Consider the following 21115-nt stretch of genomic DNA (forward strand, 5'->3'; position numbering starts at 1 on the left):
TTTTTTTTTTTTTTTTTTTTTTTTTTTTTTTTTTTTTTTTTTTTTTGTACACCCACCCAACAGTGAAAAATGTCCATAACAGGAGAAGAGAGCTCGTCCTATTACGGAGAAAATCACGAGTGTGTTCCAAAAGAGTGCTTCTGAGGCAATAACTCAGAAGCATTATTTTCATAGAATAATTTAATCATAGACTATCAAACAAATCAGGAGGATAACTGTATTAACATTTACAACACCACGGCGTAGAAGAGGCAATGAAAGGATTTTGTCTAATATTCTAGTACAGAACTTGTTTTTATAAAACTGACATGTAATTCTCTTAAAATCAATAAGAAAAACAATCAGCTAATTTAGATATATATACCTCCCTCCTTGGCAGTCCAGCAAGTGTTAGTTTCACATTATGTTGAGAAGCCTGCATTGGTGCTGACCGATCAATAGGGTGGTGAAATTTGCAACGTTCCCCAAATTTACAGTCCCCAGTCTTCATATAATACTACAAAAATAAATATTTAGGAACGAAAGAACATATCAACAAAACAATAAACTTACAACTAAAATTAATAACAATAACACCAATAACTGCCATTTCTCCTGGTAACAGATAAAATACGAAGTATAGTAATGAAAAAAATAATAATAATAATTACCTGAGTGCCATTTTTTTTGCACTTTTTTTATGACATTGAGTGCCTTTTAATAATACGTAACGTTGAATCAACAAATTTGAGTTAACAAGTGAAACAAGAATCTATATATATGAAGTATAAATAAGTCAAACAAGAAAACTAAAATATAAAAAATGTAATATTTTTCCTGAAAAAGACGATGATTTTTCATTCAATTGAAAAATTACATTGAGAAGTATCAAATTTAAAAAAGCAACGAATACAATGGAAAGAACAAACATGCGAAGGAAATGCACCCAATCCAGATAGTAAAATATAAAATAATCATAAGACCCCAAGCAATGACGTCAAGTAAGAAAATTTTCAGCACCAAATATTGTAGTCATATTGTTAACGCTAATATGGTGCAATTTTTTTTCCGTTTTTAACGCTAATATGGATTTTCAAATTACAAAAATAAAAGAAAATGATTTCTCTTTCCATTCTTTCTCCATTGCTTCATCTTCTCTTCTAATCACAGCCTACCGTCCAGTCCACTCCTCGTTCTGAACATAAACACAGTGGTCGTCCCTGCAGATTCTCATTGAACAACCCACTCATAAACATCCCGCATTATTTCACCAACTCATCTAAAAAACCGTTTGGTTCCGTAAAAAATTATATCTCAAATCTCTTCCGTTCAATCATCTGTTTCTTGTTGATTGATGCAGAAATTGTGTTCTTGAATAGGCTTCCGCCTTCTTTTTCGAGTTCCATATTCGAGAGAGAAGCTTTTGTCCTAGAATGTACTCCTAACATTGTAGTACTTCATTCTTGGACAACTCTTGAAAATTCTCTCTAAAAGGTTCCCCCTTGTAATTAGGTGTGCTCCCTCTTGAGAGTGACATTGTCAAGAGTTTCTTGATTTTCCATTGGTGACAATCAACTTTGGCCTGAGCAGTGGCTCAGATACCAAATTGGTGTAGCCTAAGAGTGACCAAGGAGAGTTTCCTCCAAAAAGTCTCAACCCCAATCTTTAGTGTGAGTCAAATTGGTCTAAAATAAATGGAAGAGACCTCTATTTATTAGAGAGCGAACTACAATCCAAAATTACAAAGGATAGTAAACACCTCGAGATTCATACTAACATAACATCATGATTCCCTAAAGAACCTATCAGGAGAGGGGGACAGCCATCAACATACTATCATCATATCATAACTCCAAAATCCTATTGGGGAAGGGGAGGGATGCGAAGAGATACTCACGTCACATTCTATCTGCCCAGGTCTTCGAGGGTAAATACTTGAGCTGGATCCCAACTGCAACATAAGAAAAATAGTTTGAGTTAGTTATTCACTACAAGAGGATTCATACACTTCAATAGTTCAAACAGGATGTTATAGTAACTTAGTATTAAAAAATTGCATACTTACGTTCTTAAACAAGGGACAAATATTTTCTCTATTACAAAGACTAAAATCAAACCATTACTCTGAAATCAAGGGCTTGACCACATAAATGCATGTTTAATCAACAAACAATAAACAAATGAACTTGCAGTGAAAAAAATGCTAGCATAAGACCCTAATGGAACATCAACTTTCTTTCTAATTGAAAAACTAGATTTTTCATTGAGAAAAATGAATGAACACAACCGGACCAACCAAAAAGCCAACAAAAGACATGTCTCCAAAAACAACAGCCCCAAAAAGGATCCAAGCAGAAACTAGCCTATCAAAACAAGAACACGAATCTAGAAAATTAAGGCCAAATGACATCAGACAACACAACCATCAAATTGGGAATTTTTAGAAGTACAAAACAAGGGGCCGCTGGAGTAGAAAGTTGATAACTATGCCAAAGGCCATAAAATCAACACTGCCCATCAAGACTAAGACGGACTTACCAGTGGCTGAATTAATCTGGGATCAACAGCTTGATAAATAGCATTAGAAGGATTAGAAATTCCAATATTCATATTAGCAGCTGAGACCATTGCTGGAGTAGATGGATTGATTGCTGCCAAAAATTCCAAGCATATTTTAAATGATCATTACATACCTTACAAAGTTTCAAAACTGCAAATGAGAACATTACACGCATACCATTTCTGTCAGGGTGATTGTAGCGGCAAGTGGTACCATACTTGCAACTGATACGTAACAACCAATAAACATAAGACTCATCATTATTTTCTTAAGCAGAACTATCATAAATAATTTGTAAGTGCTCATATACCTGCCCGTTTTCAAGTAGAATGGACAATCCACTTCACCCTGTTACAAGAAAGTTGTTTGGTAAAATTTAGATCTTGTCTAAGGCAAAACAATTTATTAAGACTGGAATTTTCCACTAAGACTTGAACCATAATTTCCAGAAAGAGAAGTAACTGGCAACACAAAAGAAATAGAGTATTAAAAACACTGACATCCTCTGGGATACAAGAAAATAAATATTTAAACTTCTACAATTGTAATCCAATTTATTACCGGTCTAATTGGAAGTCCTTTAGAATTGTGTATTAATGCCGGAGAAAATGAAACAGGAGGCTTAACAAGCTTGAAGTCTCCAATTCTTCCTTCTGTATTAGCTTCCATCAAAGTTTGTTCGCTATTTCCATTAACTTCCCCAGATAAAATTTGGATATCTTTTGGGTGATGGAACTTGCAGTTAACACGAAATTTGCAATTTCCGGTCTTAACATAGAACTGCAGGGGAAGAAATCAAACAATATGTCTATACCCGACTTGTACGCCTAAAATATTAGTAAAGAACATGTGTGTGCATGTGTGTGTACGTGTATATTACTGCACACAGTGGCTCAGATGGTCTCTCAGGTAAGGACGAAACATCAGATTTTTCAGCACCCTGAAAATAGTAAAAACATAATACATATCAACAAAGGAAAAAAAAAAAAAAAGGTACCCAAAACAAGAATAAAGCTTGAAGACATCAGGTTCATACAACTTACCACAGATTCAGACGTATCTTTAGGGTGATTGAACTTGCACCTTGAACCAAATTTACATCGTTGAGTTTTCAAAAAGTACTGCAGGAATCAAAAAGGTCGTGAAGTAATGCAAGAAATATAAGTGCATATTACTTCAAAAAAAATAATAAATAAATAAAAAGATGTGAAGGAAAAAATATTTAAAATAGAACTCACTGGACAATCTGGCTCCCCAAGTCTTTCTGGGAGATCTTCACTACTAGTTATTTGTGGGACCTAAATAAATTATAGATGAGATAAACAGCCATTGGATAAAGCAATATAAAATGGTATTAGAAGCACAAGCTACCTTAAGACTACAAGCGCAAAAGAATTTGGAAAACAGATACTTAGAAACGTTAACCATATCTATTATTAGGAACAATTATGCAACTGATTTCATTCTTGGCAAAGGACCTAACTTGGCACCAAAATGGTGGCCCATGCAGAAACCTAACTAGGTGTTCAAGCCATCCAAAAATTCTTCAATTCCTCTAAAGCTAGATATTCCACAAAATAGAAAAGAAAGCTGCATATCAAAAAGACCCCCCACGCCCCAAAAACAGTGTGAAACAGCACCTCCATCATCGAAGGATAAGATCTATTGTGCACCTCTATCCCATATCAAGTGCGCAAAATGGCAACCCCATGAAGCATGATCCAAATACCCTAAGCACATTTACATATGACATACCAATGAAGCCCTAACTAGATAAACGTAGAGGATTTGGAGATCCTAACCTTTTGCAATTAAGAGAAAGAACGAGGGACATGAGGGTGTGAAATGGATAACAGATTGGAGTTTCATGAAAACGCCCTATAAGTATTGGGAGTCCACATATACGTCTTTGAAACTCATTCAGCAAAACATAGAAAAATAAAAGTTGGAAATACGTAATTGGGCAGAGCGCAAAGACGCTAAAGATGTACGACACATTGTCCCAGCTACAAGACGATAGAAATCACTGAAGCAAACTTTAATAAAGGTTATGGGATCCCGCAATCCAGCCTAAAACCAGTAACTGAGTCATCCCCGATAACAAAGATTCAAAACTTAGAAAAGAAGAATAACATAGATAAAATAGCCTTCCAATGGTTCCTAACAGTTCCTTCAGTTCAGTTTCCGTTAGCAAGCTCTCAAAGAATTTTGGAGTCTTGTTTCTTCATGCTTCTCAGTTTTCTTTGTTTAATTGAAGGATTTTAGGCTTCTTTTTGTTGGTTGTTCGGATATCTTGAAAAGCTAAGAAACACGATGTGGATGCAAGACACAGATACGACACGACACGAAAATGGTGACATGTCAATTTTTAAAATTCTAGAACATAAATATGACAAGGGTACACATGTTAAAATGTACATTTTTTAATATACATCACTTTTATACCAGAAGAAAATTCAAAGACAATAAGTTTATGAATTTATATGCTTAAATAAATAAGTTAGCAATTCATTTCAAAATTTATTTAAAGTCAAGTGTTCAATATTTTTCTAACAAATGATAGAATAACATTGATTTTGTACAACTACTATCTAACACATCCATTGTGCTAATAAGTGTTCAATACGTGTTCAACAAGCATTAAGGGTGTCAGTGTCCAATACATACTCAACATTGGTGTGTTGAAATGTCCAATACGTGTCAAATTTTGGAGTATCATCCATGGTGTTTATAAAAAAACCTTCCTAATTTACAATGAGGGAGGTATAACTCTAGGAAGTCTAATATAAATATTAGACAGTTTAACAATTATAGCCTTTCTTCTTAAATTTCTATTGTTTAACAATTATAGTCTTTCTTCTTAAATTTCTATTAAGAGGTCCTTCATGTAATTTATCTTTTGGTGTTTGAGAGTCTATTAACTCCTCCATTCATCAATGAAATTGTTTCCTTTCAATTTATATATATATATATATATATATATATATATATATATATATCAAAAGGAAAGAACATAAAATGAATGGATAAACCACACATTATATCGATAATGTTGAATCCCTTAGATAATAGAAAAGGAGAATTGAAGGGAAAAAATAAATAAAGCATGAATAACTTGAACTTTCAATTTTTTTTTTTTTTTTTTTTTTTACAATATTCCTAATTTACAATAATTCTCAACATAGAACTTAATGAAAAATCTATATTTTCTGAGTAGTAAGTCCAAATCTCAAAATAATTCAAACTCAAGCTAATCACACCTGACTACCTAATAAAATCCCCTAAACTGTATTCCTAGTCATAAAGAAGTACATGGATTATGGCTTCCAATAATTATCCAAATACAACTCAAGAACTACAAATTCAAGAATTAATTGAAATATTCAATTTACTGAATTGCCCCCACATCAATTCAATGAATAGAAAGCTAGCACTGCATCATAATTTACATGAATATATTTTTCCAAATCATAAGTTCAGCTAGCAAAAAGGAAAGATCAACCGCTTAAAAAAATGATATTTCTACACAGCATAGAGAAAAGGTGGCATCGAATACAGCACAAAATCAAGATATCATTCAAATTACTAACACCAAACCCCAGATCACTCACTCTTAATTTTAAGCATATGTGATAAACCCTTTAATGTATATGCCTATAAAGTATTTGTTTCTTTGTCGATCATAATTCATCTTTATAGGTATGAAAGATAGCAGAAAACAGTCACCTCTTTCCAATCTGGGATTCCACCATCAGGAACCCAAATAGGATGGTCAAACTTGCAGCTATCTCCAAATTTACAGGTTCTTGTGAGCATATAGTGGGCACAGTCCTTCTCTCCTGGCCTCTGTGGATATACATGCAAATTGCTTGTACTTTCAAATCTAGGACGCTTGGCTAAAGAATTTGAAGTATACCAGGCTTCACTTTGCCCCAAAGTGTTATAGGAACCCAAAACAGTCTGATCGTAGAGCACTATTGTACATAATAGACAAATATGTACAAGAAAGACAAACATGTACGTTACTATATAAATATTTCTAGCACTACTATCTCGGCTGTATAGATTTAGAAATTAAATATAGTAGATTATGTAAAATATAACATTTTCAAAATATATACAGGAAAGTAAACAGTCTGCATGAAGTTACATAGATCTTATCAATTTAAGGCTGCTTCATACTGTTATGGTGCAACTTAGTTGTACAGCAGCAGGATGAAAACAAACCATTACGTCGAACCCCATACATAAAATTATGCATACGACATAGGGGGCGTGCATGAATCACTTGAGACTTATAACACCATAGTTCCAGTCTCCAGAGAAGAAAATGGCTTCTATATAAAATACTTTGCAACGAAAACCATATGGAAATCCAACTAGCCATGACAGAGAGAAAGTAAGAGAATAAGTACTACTATCTTCTCCGATTTGGTACTGAACTATTGTTTGGGTTGATGTTCGTCCAATATACCGAAGATATGGAAGAAAATAAAATGACTCGAACATCATGGAAATTTAGGCCACAAATCATATGTAAAGTTCCCATCAAGAAAAGAAAAACAAGAAAAATACTATTAACAAAATACATAAACACCCATATATAATAAAGAAAAAGACAGCGAACAGCACGAATGGAAGCACTGAAGCCAAACCAAAGCCCCATGATCACGAATGCCATTTGGTGGTCATGCGAAAGCAGGAAAAAGAATCAAAACATGAAAGTATCCCATCGGTGATGTTTTCTGAAAGCAGAAGTGAACAAATTCATTCGGCCTCGTTTTCGTGAAACTTTAAGTTAATGTCCAAGTACTCAAGTAATTATTTTACGTCATTTTCTAAAGTGATTTTCCAAGAGATTCAAGTAGACAGCGAATAAAACTTACCGTCAGAAGAACGTTGGATGCCAGAAACAACAGAGTCCAGAGCAGTAGCAGCATCAGAACCCGGCCAAGAAAATTGAGAGACCGAATGCGACGTTCTTGGGACAATGTCGGCGGCGGATAACCTAAGGGCTTCATTCTGGGTCGAATACATGGTGGTACCACGATCAATAAAAGAGTGCTTAATGGAGAGACCGGAGGCCAGCGAGTCTGACACGAGGTAACGGCCGGAGACGATGTCGGAGAGGGAGCGGGAAGACGAGTATACGGCGGGAAGAGGTGTAGTGGCAGTGGCAGTGGCAGTGGCAGTGGCAGTTGAAGTGGCAGGTCCCGCACCGTAGACAGAGCTGTAACCGTGCAATTGATTAGCCATTTCTTTTATCCAAGACGCTGAAGAAATTGAAAGAAGCACCGGAGTAGACCAGAGTGGCAAACCCTAAAGAATACGTATTGTGAAGATTGGTCCGGCCGGAGACGCAGGCCGAGCTCCAACTTTGACCGCCAAATGGGTTTTCTTTTATCCGTTTTTTATTTTCACCGCTTATAATAAGGATTTGTTTTGTCCGACCTTTTGGGGTTTTGACCGCGAAATCACGGGAAATATTCCGATATCAAGGATAAAGAACATGTTCGGGTTTCATATAAAATCAATTATGCCAAATTACTCGTTGCTCAATTTTGACAACATGTCCCGGTATAGGTGAAGAGGTAGATGGGGAACAATGAAACAAGGGAGGGGAAAGAGTAAAAATGAAGAACATTGAAGTAAGATGCGTAAAAATCCGACGTTTATCATTTACGACATTATCTATACAAATTGGCATAGTAGTTGATATGTCAAAGTTCATCTTATGAACGGTTTTGAAAACTATGAATTTTAATAAATAGTGATTTTCTATGAATGGTAAGCAATCTTACATGAGCATGTCAAATTATAAATAATAACTACCATGATTTAGGAAGAGTTCGTTAAAATTTTTTTTGAAATAAATTTATAGTTTGAGGGTAAAAATAAAACTCTAGGACATAATTGAAATCTACAAACTTCAAGAGTATGGTGTTAATTGTCTAACTATAACTATATGGTCTTTTGTAGGTTAAGTTTTAATGGTACTTAATTTCCTCAAAATTAGTCCGTTTGGGATAAATTTTGGCCATCAACTAGAAATTATCCCACATCTTTAATTTATGTTCCAATGAACACTTCCTAAGGTCAATGCAAAGTTGGTTTTGTGTCAAAAGAATGATTCATAAGTGATATGGGTGTTCTTTGTGTGACTTTGCTATAAATAAGAAAACCATCAAATTATAACACAATAAAATTGTTAACCAAAGATTGAAAAATATGATTTATGAGCATTAGATAGCACAAAAGTCATCTCCAACCAAGTTCAAATTTCTCTAGAAAGCATTCTTCCATTCGTTCCCAGCTTATTATTATTTAACGATAACTACTTTACAAAGCGAAATTTGGGAAATTATTACACCTCCCTCTAGGATATGCTCATATTGGCAACAATTAGTTTGATAGGTCAAATTGGTATTAACATATTTTATAAGACATTAAGCATTGACAGGAAAATTAAAATTTAATTTGAAGTTGAAATGATAAATTTCATGTGGTAGATGAATCAAATAACTTTATCAATTGTAATTTACTCAGCTCTCTGCATAATCGTAACTAAATTAACATGTTCGAAAATTAATTATTTTCATGCACAAGAAACACTAATCTAAAAGCAAAGTAAAAAAATACAACATCTAAGTTGAAACAAAATTTGATTAGCTGCAACACAGATAACATTCTAAAATTGCAAGTTAAAACCTCTTGCTTCAAGTACAATGCTTTAAGATATAGCAATTATATAAACGGTTCGTTTCATAAGCAGGTGATATAAACACAATTAAATGATATTGGTCAAGAAAAGAGAAAAAACGGGCTTAGACAGAGATTGAAACCTTGGCTCGCTCCTATACAATCATCTAGCATTGCAGTCTTAACTCCTACCTGATTCCCCAGGTGGTCCCCGTCCAGATCGTTGACCACGGCCACCTCGCTCTATCCGACCACCCCGGCCACGCAATCCTCTCACAGGGCGTCTATCCAATGAAGAAACAACTCCAGCCTGTCTCAGCATAGCTCTTTCCTTGGCTCGCTCTTGCAAATTTATTGTAGTAGACGTGCTACTACCGACAGGAGATGACCGTTTAGCAACAATAGGGCTACCTTGTTTCGAATCATTTATTTCTGGCGGTGTACTCGAAACGTTCTCAGTAGCTACTGAGGTGGTTTCAACAGCCTGATCACTCTCCATATCAATCTGGTTACTATCAGTTGGCTTATCTAAAATTTCGGAAGTTTCATCAGCTGCATCACCCTCATCATTCTTTTCTTCATTTTGAATCTCAGGGGAGTTTATCTCGCCAATCTCCATGTCTGTGACAGCCATCGCATCATCATCAACTCTAGATGGGGAGGCCTCAGGAGTTGCAACTGGCTCAATATGATCGTCTCCTATTTCAATGCTTTCAACATTATTGGCACCCTCCAGTTCCATAACTTCAGGGGCCACCTCACCTTCCTCTCTCTCGCTTCCAATCTCTGAAGTTAGATGCCAGTTGTCTGGTTCAGCTTGATCTTTTAACCCATCATCTGACACGGCTACAATCTGCTTATCCAGATTTTCATCCATCCTGTCAGTGTGTATCTCCTCATGGCTGATAGATCCATCAGATGATAATTCTTTTGGCCTATCAGCCTTCTCCCCTGCAATTTCAACCTCTTTTTCAACATCAGCTGCATCCTCACTTGAACCATGAGGAAACTCACAAACATCAGGAACTTCTTCCAAGGGCGACTGAGTTTTGAGACTTTCCAGAGAGGTAGAAGATGGTCCACCAACGTCATCAGCCAAGGTATCTGACCCTTTAGCCTTCTTCATGACAGGAGCTGCCATTTCAGTAATGCTCTCCCCAGGGATAACTGCATGTTCATGCAATTCAGAAGCTGTCGCTACACGCTTGCGAGCCAGCTGATGGGCTGATGTAGTAGATTCACTTTCAGTTTCTGATTTTCCAGAAGTTGCACGCTTGCTTTCACTGTTTGGTAATTCTGATGTTGACATGTCTATATCACCCAGAGACCCTCCTGGTTTTCCAAGACGAGGTCGAACCAACTTTCGCCCTGCTTTACGCGTTTCTACTTTTGCCTTGGATAATTGACCTTTCTTTTCCCGTTCTTCTAGGATTTTGGCAGGAAAGTTGGTTGTTACAGGAGCCACAGGCACTGCAACATCAGGCGTTTGGAGAGGAACATCAGGACCTGCAAAATTTAGAGCTTTCATATCACGTAAATGGGGAAGAAGCAAAACTAGTAATTGTAACTGTTACAGCGTAAAAATTAGATGTTACGCTAATGCACCTGTACTACTTTGTACCAAAGCATCTGTGACCAAAGAAACCTCTGAAGTAGCATTCTGAGCTCCAAGATCAGTCAAAACTGACTGCACAGTCTTCTCAAAATTCTCAGCAGCTAAAACGTAGGTAGAAGCAAGATCGTCCAAGCCAATCCCTGAAAGTGGCTGAGGTAAAGCATCCTGCTATGACAAACAATCACACATGTAAACAATCAACAAAAAGATTTAAATAGTTGGTACGATAAAAGAGAGAAAAAATGAATGAAAACTTTTGTCAAATTCATAATAATTCTAAAGCCCAAAGTGCCATGCAAGATTTTCTCTTTTTGCTAATTGTTTCAAAAGAAACCAGAGAAGAATCTCATTGAAAGCTTTGGTAGAAATTTACCAATCTATCTACTCACATTGATCTCGAGGCATATCAGCTTAATTCAACACATCTCAACAAAACAATATAAAAATTCCAACAACGTTATATGGGTTTAAAGACAGCAGGAAGGGATCAAAGCATGATATACCAAAATTTAGAATAAGCAAGTCATTACCTCCGAAAGATTGCTTTTAGATTGTCTAAGCTTCTCAAGTTCATCAGAAGCTTGCTTCAAGTTTCCCTTATGCTTCTCCAAATCATTTAAGATCTTTGATTTTTCCTATATAAAAAGAAGGTAAAGACAGACCTATTAGGATGCACGGGAAACAGGAAAAATAACAAAGCAAGTTTGATTTAACTTCCAAGATATCCGTTGACAAGATTATTTGCAGAATCTTTCCAACTCAAAGAGTTATATTAAAGGAAGAAGCATAACCATTCTCTCGTTTCTGTTTCTTTATAAAGACAATTGTGTTGTGGAAGACAGACAAGTTAAATCCCAAAGTCCTAAATCTTGGAAAAATTTAAAAAACATACCCATTTTATAGTTCGAATAATCTTAAACTAAACATCCTGACTAACCATGAAAATATTAGCAATCATAGAAATCCATCATAAACTTAATTATTAGGCAGGTGGCTTCAAAGTTCAAAACGAGTCAGGTTCAAATTTTCCATTTCTTACTAAAGTAGGCCAAGAGTGTATTATGGCACTTGCCAATTCAGAACTTTGCCAAAACTCTGACCCCGAAGGACACTATCTGACATCAAGCTAGAATTGATTCACGAGAAAAAATAAATAAAAAGATTCACAGATACTCCATCATAAGATCCACAATCCATATCACAAATATATGCCAGATGGCACGATGTTCTATTGAAGATGGCCTGTTATTAAAACTCGCGAAGCTAAATTACCTTTTGTCAAAAAGAATTTGATGATTCAAATTGGGCTAAACTAATAAAAATACCCCAAAAGTTTGAACTTTTTCTTAAAAATACCCCTAAACTTTCAAAAGTTTCAATAATACCCTTAAACTTTCAAAAAATTGCAAGAAATACCCTTACCGTTAGTTTTCGATGGAAATCGTTAGTAGTTTGTTTAAAAAATATGCTTAAGTTTTTAATAAATACCCTTGAACTTTAAAAAGTCTCATTAATACCTTTACCTTTTTTAAAAAAGTTAAAAAATATCATCCTTTTAACTTTTAGTACTATGTTTAAAAAATACACATCAAATTTTAAAAATAGAATTGACGCCACTTACCTTTACAAAAAAAAAAAAAGTTCAAAAAAATTCTTAGCGTCAATGTATGGATGATATCGACACCTCATAGATTATCTCCAAACTTTTTAATCTACTTTTGAAAGTTCATGAGTATTTTTAAACGTGATATTAACGGTAAATGTATTTTTGAATTTTTTAAAGGTTTAAGGGCATCAATGAAACTTTTGAAAACTCAAGGATATTTTGTAAACACTTTGAAAATTAATCAGTATTTTTGAAACCCTTTTAAAAGTTCAAACAATATTTTTGAAACAAAGTATTAGCTGTTTCCATTTTTGAACATCAGTTAAAGTTATAATACCCATTTTTGAACATCAGTTAAAGTTTAAAGGTATTATTGAAATTCCAGAGATGAAACAAATGCAAAAAGGGGGATTATGAAACCTGCTCAACGATAGTATAAGAATCCTTTATTGCCTTCTCAATTTTCAACCGTCTGCTTTTCTCTGTACGACTATCTTCCTTCTCTCTTTTTAGTTCTTCTCTCAGCCGCTCCAGATGTTTCTCAAGTATCTGAGCAAAAATTTAAAAAAACAAATGTAAATTGAAAGGAACTGGTGAATACAAGCAGCAAGTGATGAATCAACCTGAATTTTAGTGTCCTTTTCTTCTATGGTCTGCTCACCAGTTGAATCTCCAGTGGACCTTTTCCCGACAATATTCACTTAAAAACAAAATGAAAATTTATCATTTGAAGTCCAAACACCATCGACAACATCTAAAAACAAACAAGAATTCCACAGATTCATTCATAATAATGAAGAATACTAGGCTACCTTGTTTAATGTCTTCCAACTGCCTCAAAAGAGCTTGATTTTCTTTGCCCAATTCATCCTTCTCCTTTGAGACAATTTCAAGCTTCCGCTGCAATAAGGAATAATATGAATAAACTAACCGAACTGTATTAATAGATTGCTTGACCGCATCCTCATTGAAATTACTATTTTGCATTATTTAATGATATAAACTAAAACGAAAAGCTTTATTGTACTTTTTTTAAGAAAAAATAATTGGGAGGTAAATACGATTTCAAAATGAAACCGAGCTTCCTAATTTATCCTAGTTCTAAACTGAATACCTACGAACTTACAGGTTCAAATTAAACATTGCGCTGCCATAAATCCACAAGATAGCAGCTGGGAACTTATATAAACCCCTCTAGTAAGCCAACTAACGAAGATGAGGCTGTAATTGTCAATGTTCTCACATTAGGCAGGCATACACTTTAAAACTCAAGTTCTATTACTCCGCTTTCTCACAGAGAGTTTAAACCTCCCACTCTTTTCCTGCTCAATTGAATCTGGTAAGGTGCACCTTCGAAAGAAACTCAAGTTCTATTACTCCGTTTTCCAAGTGAATAATCATTTTATGCGGGTAGACTTCTTGATGAATGATTGAGTTGAGTCTACGTCTTCTATTTGATGATAATTATTCTTAAAGTAAGCCCTGATCACCAATATATGATACGTTACTATGTGTACTAACATGTAATTTGTGTTATTAATGTTCATAGAGAATGTGAAAAGTAATCCCAAATGAAAATTGGAGGAATAGTGTCACGTGCTTGTCCAAAGAGTGTTGCCTAAGGAGTGTTGTTTGTGGCCACATGTCAGATGTTCAGGTCATGTTTGTCCAGGACTAGTTATCCATGGCCGCAAGTCCGTTCCAAACCACCTTTTACTTGCTTTCATGTTAAATAGGCCTTTACTATTTTTTTGTTGTGTCAATATGGGGGTGTATGACCGGTCACCAAAATCATGTCTACACTCGCCGGGGCTAAAATGCCTCAAAATGTACTATAGGAAATGTGACTAGTTGTCAATTCTTCCTACCCAGGTTTATATGCTATCAGAGTCACCGTTGTTGCTTATTCGCTTTTAGCTTATAGCATTGCTTTCTTTAAAATTGTTTTTAATGTATTTCCTTGCTCACGTTGCTAAAACATTTTTCTCAAACATGACATGAGGTTCTAGCATACGCCAACATTGTCCGCGAAGTTCAAATTTCACACGATTGACTTGTTCGCTAGATTAGAATAATGTCGCACAATTGCTGTCCTGCTACCACAAGAGTGTGATTGTGCACATAGCATGCAAAAAAGTAATACCAAATAAAGTTGTACTTGACAATGAGATGAGGTATATTCAACTTAATAAGCAGTTTGTTAGCCATGTGCATATGCATATATATTTTGAAATGAAACAGACAAATATGTTTTCGTATCAACACAAACAACTTAGGGGCAACGGTGGAGAGAACACCTACCCAAAACGGAAAACTATTACAAAAAGGCCTTCCAATTTCTAGAAATTAATGCAAGACTGTAAAAACTCCAAAAATCTTTGTGACTTGAGCTCCATCAAGAGACCAAGTGCTGTATACTATAGACAAAATATTTAATTATGTGCATATAACTAAATCAATGTCCAGGGTGGCTATACCAAACATGCATAGTCAAGTGACATGTTTGAGAAGTATTTATTGGACCAATAACTGAGGCATGGTTATGATTTTATTTTAAGATATCTTAAATTGCATAGTCGATGTGAGCATACCTCAGTGGTTAAAGCATTTTTTTTTTCCAAATTTCCACTCTTACTTATGATGTAAATCTTTATTTAAAAAAAAAAAAAAAACAAAAAAAACAAAACAAAAGGCTTGAATCATGTGTTAATTTACTTGGTGGGCACCTTGTACTTGTACACTCACCCCCCTAGCATTCCCCGGTTTCTTACTTTTCTTAATGGTCTTTTGCTTCCTCTTAATGAAATCAATCTAATTTCTGATTAAAAAAAATATAGAAGTTGTAAATTCAAATGCCTTGATTCAAGCCTACTTAATATATCAAATATTCCAGTAGTTTCTCAATGTCAAATATTGCAGAGTTCAGTATATTTGTAATACGATTAGAATGATGGTCTAAGGAGCTAAACAGCAATAGTTAAACAAAGAGATACCTTAAACTGAGAAAAGAATTTCTTCTGTTTCTCCATATCTGTCCTCAGATTGGCCTGTGCACAAAAAATATCCACATGAAGACAAAACCATAGTTGTTTGATTTTAGAAAAATGTGTAAATCTTAATTCAAAGAAACAGAAAAATCATAAATCAAAAACTAAAACTAATGAACTTAACTTGTGTACCTCAATATGTTGAATATCATTCAGTTTCTTTTCCCTTTCCTTCAGTTCAAATCTGCAACTAGAAAGGTCTTGCTCCAATTGAGATATCGATTCCTGTCTTTCAATGATAAGCATTTTGACTTTTGCAATTTCTGCATCTTTCTCATTCAGCTCCATCTAGTACAAGAAAGTTGAAAGAAAGTGATTGAAACCCAAAATCTTTATTATGCAAAATCAAAGAGAAAATACACTGATTATAACCTTTCAAGATGGCTCATTCTCCCAAAAAACTAATCCCAAAATTGAGACTGCCTACCAAACCCCCCAACTCATTCTATTTATATCCAAGTGGAAGCCCATGCATCAAGAAACGTTTTGTCAATTTCAGAAATGATTTTAGTGTCAACCAAATCCAGAACATCATCAATTTAAATATTAATATTAGTAAACAAATATATCACAAGAAGTGCTTTGTCTTGGTGTAAATTGAGCCCTCCTATTTGTAAGGTTTTTGAAATAATATCAATAGGAACTCTACTCTTTTTTGTAATTTCAACTTACATAATAAGTAAACAATCATTGTCTATAAGAAAAAAATCTCCTTGCAGGGGCAAAGCCTCCATGGAAATTAAAGGGGATGGACCCTGAGCATAAAGCAAAGACTACCCCCTCTATTATGACTAGAGAAGAAAAAAAGTAACATATTAAAAATAAAGATGTTCTCATTATAATAAGAGAGAACAGGTGGTTACCTGCATTCTTTGAACATCATCCTTCACACGATTATAATCTTCATAATCTATATTCTTAGATTTTTCAAGCAACTGCATACACAATCCAATCAGAAATGAACTTGGACATCCATCTAAGGAACGATAAAATATATGTGCTGTGGATAGAATCCAGAGAAGAGAAATGTAGAAGTTTTGATAAAACTAGAAAATCAATCTTCATATATAATAATACCTCAGAGACCCTGCTTTCAAGATGAACCTTCTCCACTTTCTGCGATTCAATTTCCATTTTGCAGGCTTCAACCTCCACTTCTCTCATCTTCAGCATGCTCTCAAAGTTCTCTGTTTCACTTTTAGCCTTTCTAAATTCTTCACGTAGTTTCTGTGATCAGGCATTTATTAATTAATAAAAGTTACCTCGAGGAGATGAAATTATGAGTGATAATGCATCCTAAAGGTACCTGGCATTCCTCAAAATTGTGCTTATTCTCTTCTCGCAGTTGGATATTGCTTTCACGAAGCAAGTTCATCTCCCTAACCTGCAAAAAAGTAAACCTTCATATACTACAAGATGAGGAAAATAAAGCAGCAAATACAGTATTCCTCTGATGGTTCGCTAGTTTCCTTAAAGCATAAAATGGGCTCCTGAATGAGCCAAGAAAGATATTAAATTTAACCTGAAGTTGTAAAGATTTAATTTCCTCCTCGGTTAACAATAATGCTTTTGAGCTTTGACGCTCAGCATTAAGTGAAGCTTGTGCACTCTCCACAGCTTTAAGAGCACTTTCTAACTGCATGAGGAAACAAAAAGGTATGAAAGAGCTTATAAGAAGTATGGTGAACATAAAAAAATTGGTGATTACGCAGACACAGCACAACTTACCAACTAACCTAATCAGTAAACAAGTATGAAATACTTAACAAACAACCAGGATTTATATAACCAGCCAACATGCAGGGTAACTAACAGAACAGAGATATTTAACTAAACCGCACTTGGAATACAACTAAAGATCTAGTTCACGTCAAACGAAGACAATTTCCCAATTATTAAATCAATAGGAGAGCTGGTACTCAGTGAAAACATTACCATCAAGCGCAATGTAATACCTTTATGAGTACAATACGACAAAGAGATGCTCATGGAAATTATTTCTCATAGACAATGTGGGACTTGACAGAAACCACTCCAGAGTTTCAGCAGTTATTTTAGACTCAATATTACCATTTATAACACAAAACCTTTGAGTGAGTGTACATACAAAATAAATAAATAAATAAATGTAACAGGAAGCTTATTGCAAAACATAAAATTTCCAATGCTCAATCATACGAAGAAACTTAGATAATTTTTATTTAACCAGTCACCAAACCCTTCTTAGAAAAAATGAAAAGATACAAATGCTCACAATACAAACTCACATGACCCATGACGGGGGAATGAAAAGTGAAAAAGAGAAAAAAATAAAAGCTAAGAAAATATATTTGAAAAAAAATGTCCCCAAAAGCTTATTACAAAACCTAAAATTTCCCATGTTCAATCAAGAACTTAGCCTATGTACCTTCCAAAGGAGGATGATTGAAATTTATACCTATGCTTTTCTTTTATAAGAGTCAATTTCATTGATGATTGAAATTTACAAAAAGGGATATAATATCCATGATGTTTACAAAAGACCTTCCCAATTTACAATAAAAGAGGTATAACTGTAAAAATATTAGACAATTAACACCAAGATATAGCTGGGTAAACAACATTGTTGAAAATTTTTGTACAAGTCTACGTCTTTCCTGCGAATATACTTTGATATCTTTCTTTCCACATATTCCAAAAGAAAGTCATGATGAGGTTTTTTCATAGTAGAGCTTTTGCATTCTTGAAAGGGTGGTACGTTAAGGCCATGAGATGTCATCCAAACTATATTCTTATATGGAAAAAAGAATCACCACAAACAAGAAAAAGAATAAAAACAACACAATTAGTAAATACTGAGCTTTTTTCTTCTTCTTTAGAGCTCAACAATTGTGAGCTCAAGAATTGAATCTTAGAACTAGTGACAAGTGTCTTGTCTATCTAGCTATGCACGAATTCGATTAAATATTGACAGTGTTTGTTCTTATTGGAAAGTTCAACACAACCCTGCCATATTTTATAGTTTAGTATCAAGGAATGCACTTCTTTACAAGTGCATGCACATACACCAAAATGCAGCATAAACGACTCGAAAGCTGTAGGCAAACAATAAATTGATGTTTTTAGTGCATAAAACAAAGGAACCTACTTGTGACTGCAATCTCAACTTGTCCTTCTTTAGCAAGGAGATCTCTACTTCAGCCTGTTTACATAACCAATAATATTAGCATATTTAAATGTTGTCAATCAACTATTAACAGAATATAGGAGACAACACAGGAACATGAGTGATTTATGCTGCAAGGTCTATACAATCACCAAAATTTTGCGATTCAGGTGGAGTAAACAGACAGACAGATCTTGAGAAAGTTCTACGCAATCTATGAACTACAGAAATTTATTAGAATAATGGCCCAAAACATTCAAAACCACAGAAGAATGATATTTGACATCATTATTATTCAGGAAGAGAAAAACACTTTATTATAGTCTCGAAGTCCGGAGTAAAAAACTGCAGCATTGCAGTGTCACTGTAGCATGAAACATAAGAACACGCCGGGATGCTTTAACAATAAAATAAGGGAATACCAATAAGGAAAAGGAACATTACAATTTCTTTTGTCCGTCTGAGGTAACTAACCACACTCTGCATACCAGAATCCCCAACCATCTCAGTATTAAGTTCGGAAGAAACTCCAGCCAACTTTTGATCTTTCTCCGCCAATCGAATGTGGAATGCCTCAAGTTTAGCATGCAGAATTTTATTCTAGAAAATGAATACAATAGAACAAATAAGGAATAAAAAATAAACAAATAAGCAAACTGGGCATGTCACATGTGCATATAACTTCCACAAAATGTTCAAAGGAAACAAACCCTTAAGGAGGTCTTGTTTATGATGACGAGGAAAAGAATTTATGGAAATAGAATTATTGAGAATCTGTTTGGTGATGCATGGGAAATGTTGTTACAATTTTATATAAATGAAGTATTTTCAACAATTTTATCATATTATTTGATTTTGTTAACTATTTTACTTTAATCAAGTCAGATTATTAAAATAATTTTAAATACTAAAATTTGAGTTTATTTTATAATAAATCTTAATAATTATACTCAAATAAATGATTTTAATAAAAGTAAATAAACTTTTAAATGTAAATACTTAAACTTATAAATCTTATACCATTATAATAATTTATTAATAAAATACTAATATGCCTTAAATTTTAATTTAATTTTCATCCATTAATAAGTATATTATAAATAATATGCATTAAATTTTAGGTTTTTGAGTTGATTTAGCCATCAATATTAATAATTATTCTCAAATAAATGATTTTAATAAAATTATACAAAGTTAAATAATTAGTATAGTCATCCAATTGAATAATTAATTAAACATGTTATAGTTCAAAAATCAAATACGATGTAGAGTGGAGTAAATGATGATATGATAATAATAATAATAATAATAATAAATTGTAAAATAGTAAGAAAGATAAATAAATATAAAAAAAAAAGAAAAAAAAGTAAAGAAAATGAAAATTAAAAAAATAGAAAAAAAATAGAAAAGAATGTAATGAAGAAAGTAAGGGAATAAAGAAAACCCACGAGTTTGGAAGGGTTTTAACAAACCCTCCAAAATGATGCCTAGGGAAAACTTGAAACAAACAAGGGTAAGGGTATTTACAACTCATATCCTTTCCCACCCTCTTTTCCCACAAAACCAAACGACTCTAGGAAGTGAAAGGAAAAAACAAGCAAACTAAAAAGAAAAAATTAACTACAATTCTTGTTATCTATATATATTCTACGATGAAGAAATAGACAACATGCAGGAAATTTAAGAACATAGGGCCTAATTGTAGTTTCTGTAACAATTTGTAATTTTTCTTTGAATTGTTTTAGTTAGTTAACTGGGTTAATAGCAGAACTTCTCGAATTAAAATACCGTCGTCAAACATAAACACATATAGGAATGACCTGTTCATTGAGTTCATTGTATGCCTTGTCAGCTTTATTCTTAAAATCCTCAAGTGCTACTTTCCCACCTTCCCACTTGGCCTTCAGTTCTTCCTACATAAGACATCACGCACGGTCATGCAGGAAGATATAGTTAAGAGTGCATGCATTTGCACAGTAACACTAAAAGGGAAGCCTCCAAATCCCCACACACCCTGGTTTAATGTTACAACTAAATTGGAAAACAATTGAACAAAATTCCATAAAGGGATAACAAAAAATCACTATGGAAAAGCCTTCTCTTTAAGCATCCAGAAGTACAAAACGAAACATTACATTTTCTGTTTTGTAAGCATCAGCTAATTTACGAAGCTCAGCTGCTTCCTCTTGTAAAGAAGCCAAAGCTTGTGATGTTTTTGTCAGCTCCTGAATCGTCTCTGACTGGAGAATAACCTGATACAAAGGAAAGATAGGTCCGTCGGGAGATAAACTGCTTGCTCACAACGAAATTTAAATAGAATATCCAACTTACCAAGACTGCTACTTAATGAAATTTAAGCAGATCATGCAAGACCTCAACACTCTTGACAAACATTGGTAAAGGGGAAAAAGTATTAAGTAATCACTTCAAATACAAAACATGAAAACATGAAAGGGACAATGGC

General features: G+C 34.2%; 2 protein-coding genes across 6 annotated transcripts in view; both read right to left on the reverse strand.

Annotated features, from left to right (window-relative positions):
• LOC111455230 (zinc finger CCCH domain-containing protein 37) overlaps positions 1-7987 on the reverse strand; it is a 9067-nt gene extending 1080 nt beyond the window's left edge. The window contains exons 1-12 of one of the 2 annotated variants that reach the window (XM_023096812.1): positions 7502-7987; positions 7426-7441; positions 6266-6513; positions 3778-3837; positions 3583-3660; positions 3420-3479; positions 3101-3319; positions 2850-2887; positions 2717-2763; positions 2518-2630; positions 1877-1930; positions 365-496 (exon numbers count right to left, since the gene is read on the reverse strand). In XM_023096812.1, coding sequence (XP_022952580.1) covers positions 365-496; positions 1877-1930; positions 2518-2630; positions 2717-2763; positions 2850-2887; positions 3101-3319; positions 3420-3479; positions 3583-3660; positions 3778-3837; positions 6266-6513; positions 7426-7441; positions 7502-7795 — 1359 coding nt within the window. In that variant the 5' untranslated portion in view covers positions 7796-7987. Of the gene's footprint in view, positions 1-364; positions 497-1876; positions 1931-2517; positions 2631-2716; positions 2764-2849; positions 2888-3100; positions 3320-3419; positions 3480-3582; positions 3661-3777; positions 3838-6265; positions 6514-7425 lie in introns of both variants that reach the window. The other variant, XM_023096811.1, reaches the window with a different exon arrangement.
• Positions 7988-9204: 1217 nt separating this feature from the next.
• LOC111455457 (nuclear-pore anchor) overlaps positions 9205-21115 on the reverse strand; it is a 43180-nt gene continuing 31269 nt past the window's right edge. For all 4 annotated transcript variants that reach the window (XM_023097150.1, XM_023097149.1, XM_023097148.1 and 1 more), the window contains exons 33-48: positions 20787-20903; positions 20472-20564; positions 19096-19251; positions 18634-18687; positions 17029-17142; positions 16813-16890; positions 16584-16733; positions 16370-16441; positions 15639-15794; positions 15453-15506; positions 13272-13359; positions 13083-13159; positions 12880-13008; positions 11384-11488; positions 10844-11018; positions 9205-10744 (exon numbers count right to left, since the gene is read on the reverse strand). In XM_023097150.1, the coding sequence (XP_022952918.1) occupies positions 9420-10744; positions 10844-11018; positions 11384-11488; positions 12880-13008; positions 13083-13159; positions 13272-13359; positions 15453-15506; positions 15639-15794; positions 16370-16441; positions 16584-16733; positions 16813-16890; positions 17029-17142; positions 18634-18687; positions 19096-19251; positions 20472-20564; positions 20787-20903 (2943 nt within the window). In that variant the 3' untranslated portion in view covers positions 9205-9419. The remainder of the gene's footprint in view (positions 10745-10843; positions 11019-11383; positions 11489-12879; positions 13009-13082; positions 13160-13271; positions 13360-15452; positions 15507-15638; positions 15795-16369; positions 16442-16583; positions 16734-16812; positions 16891-17028; positions 17143-18633; positions 18688-19095; positions 19252-20471; positions 20565-20786; positions 20904-21115) is intronic.

The sequence above is a fragment of the Cucurbita moschata genome, unplaced genomic scaffold (genome assembly GCF_002738365.1).
Source record: "Cucurbita moschata cultivar Rifu unplaced genomic scaffold, Cmos_1.0 Cmo_Scf00017, whole genome shotgun sequence".
Lineage (NCBI taxonomy): Eukaryota > Viridiplantae > Streptophyta > Magnoliopsida > Cucurbitales > Cucurbitaceae > Cucurbita > Cucurbita moschata.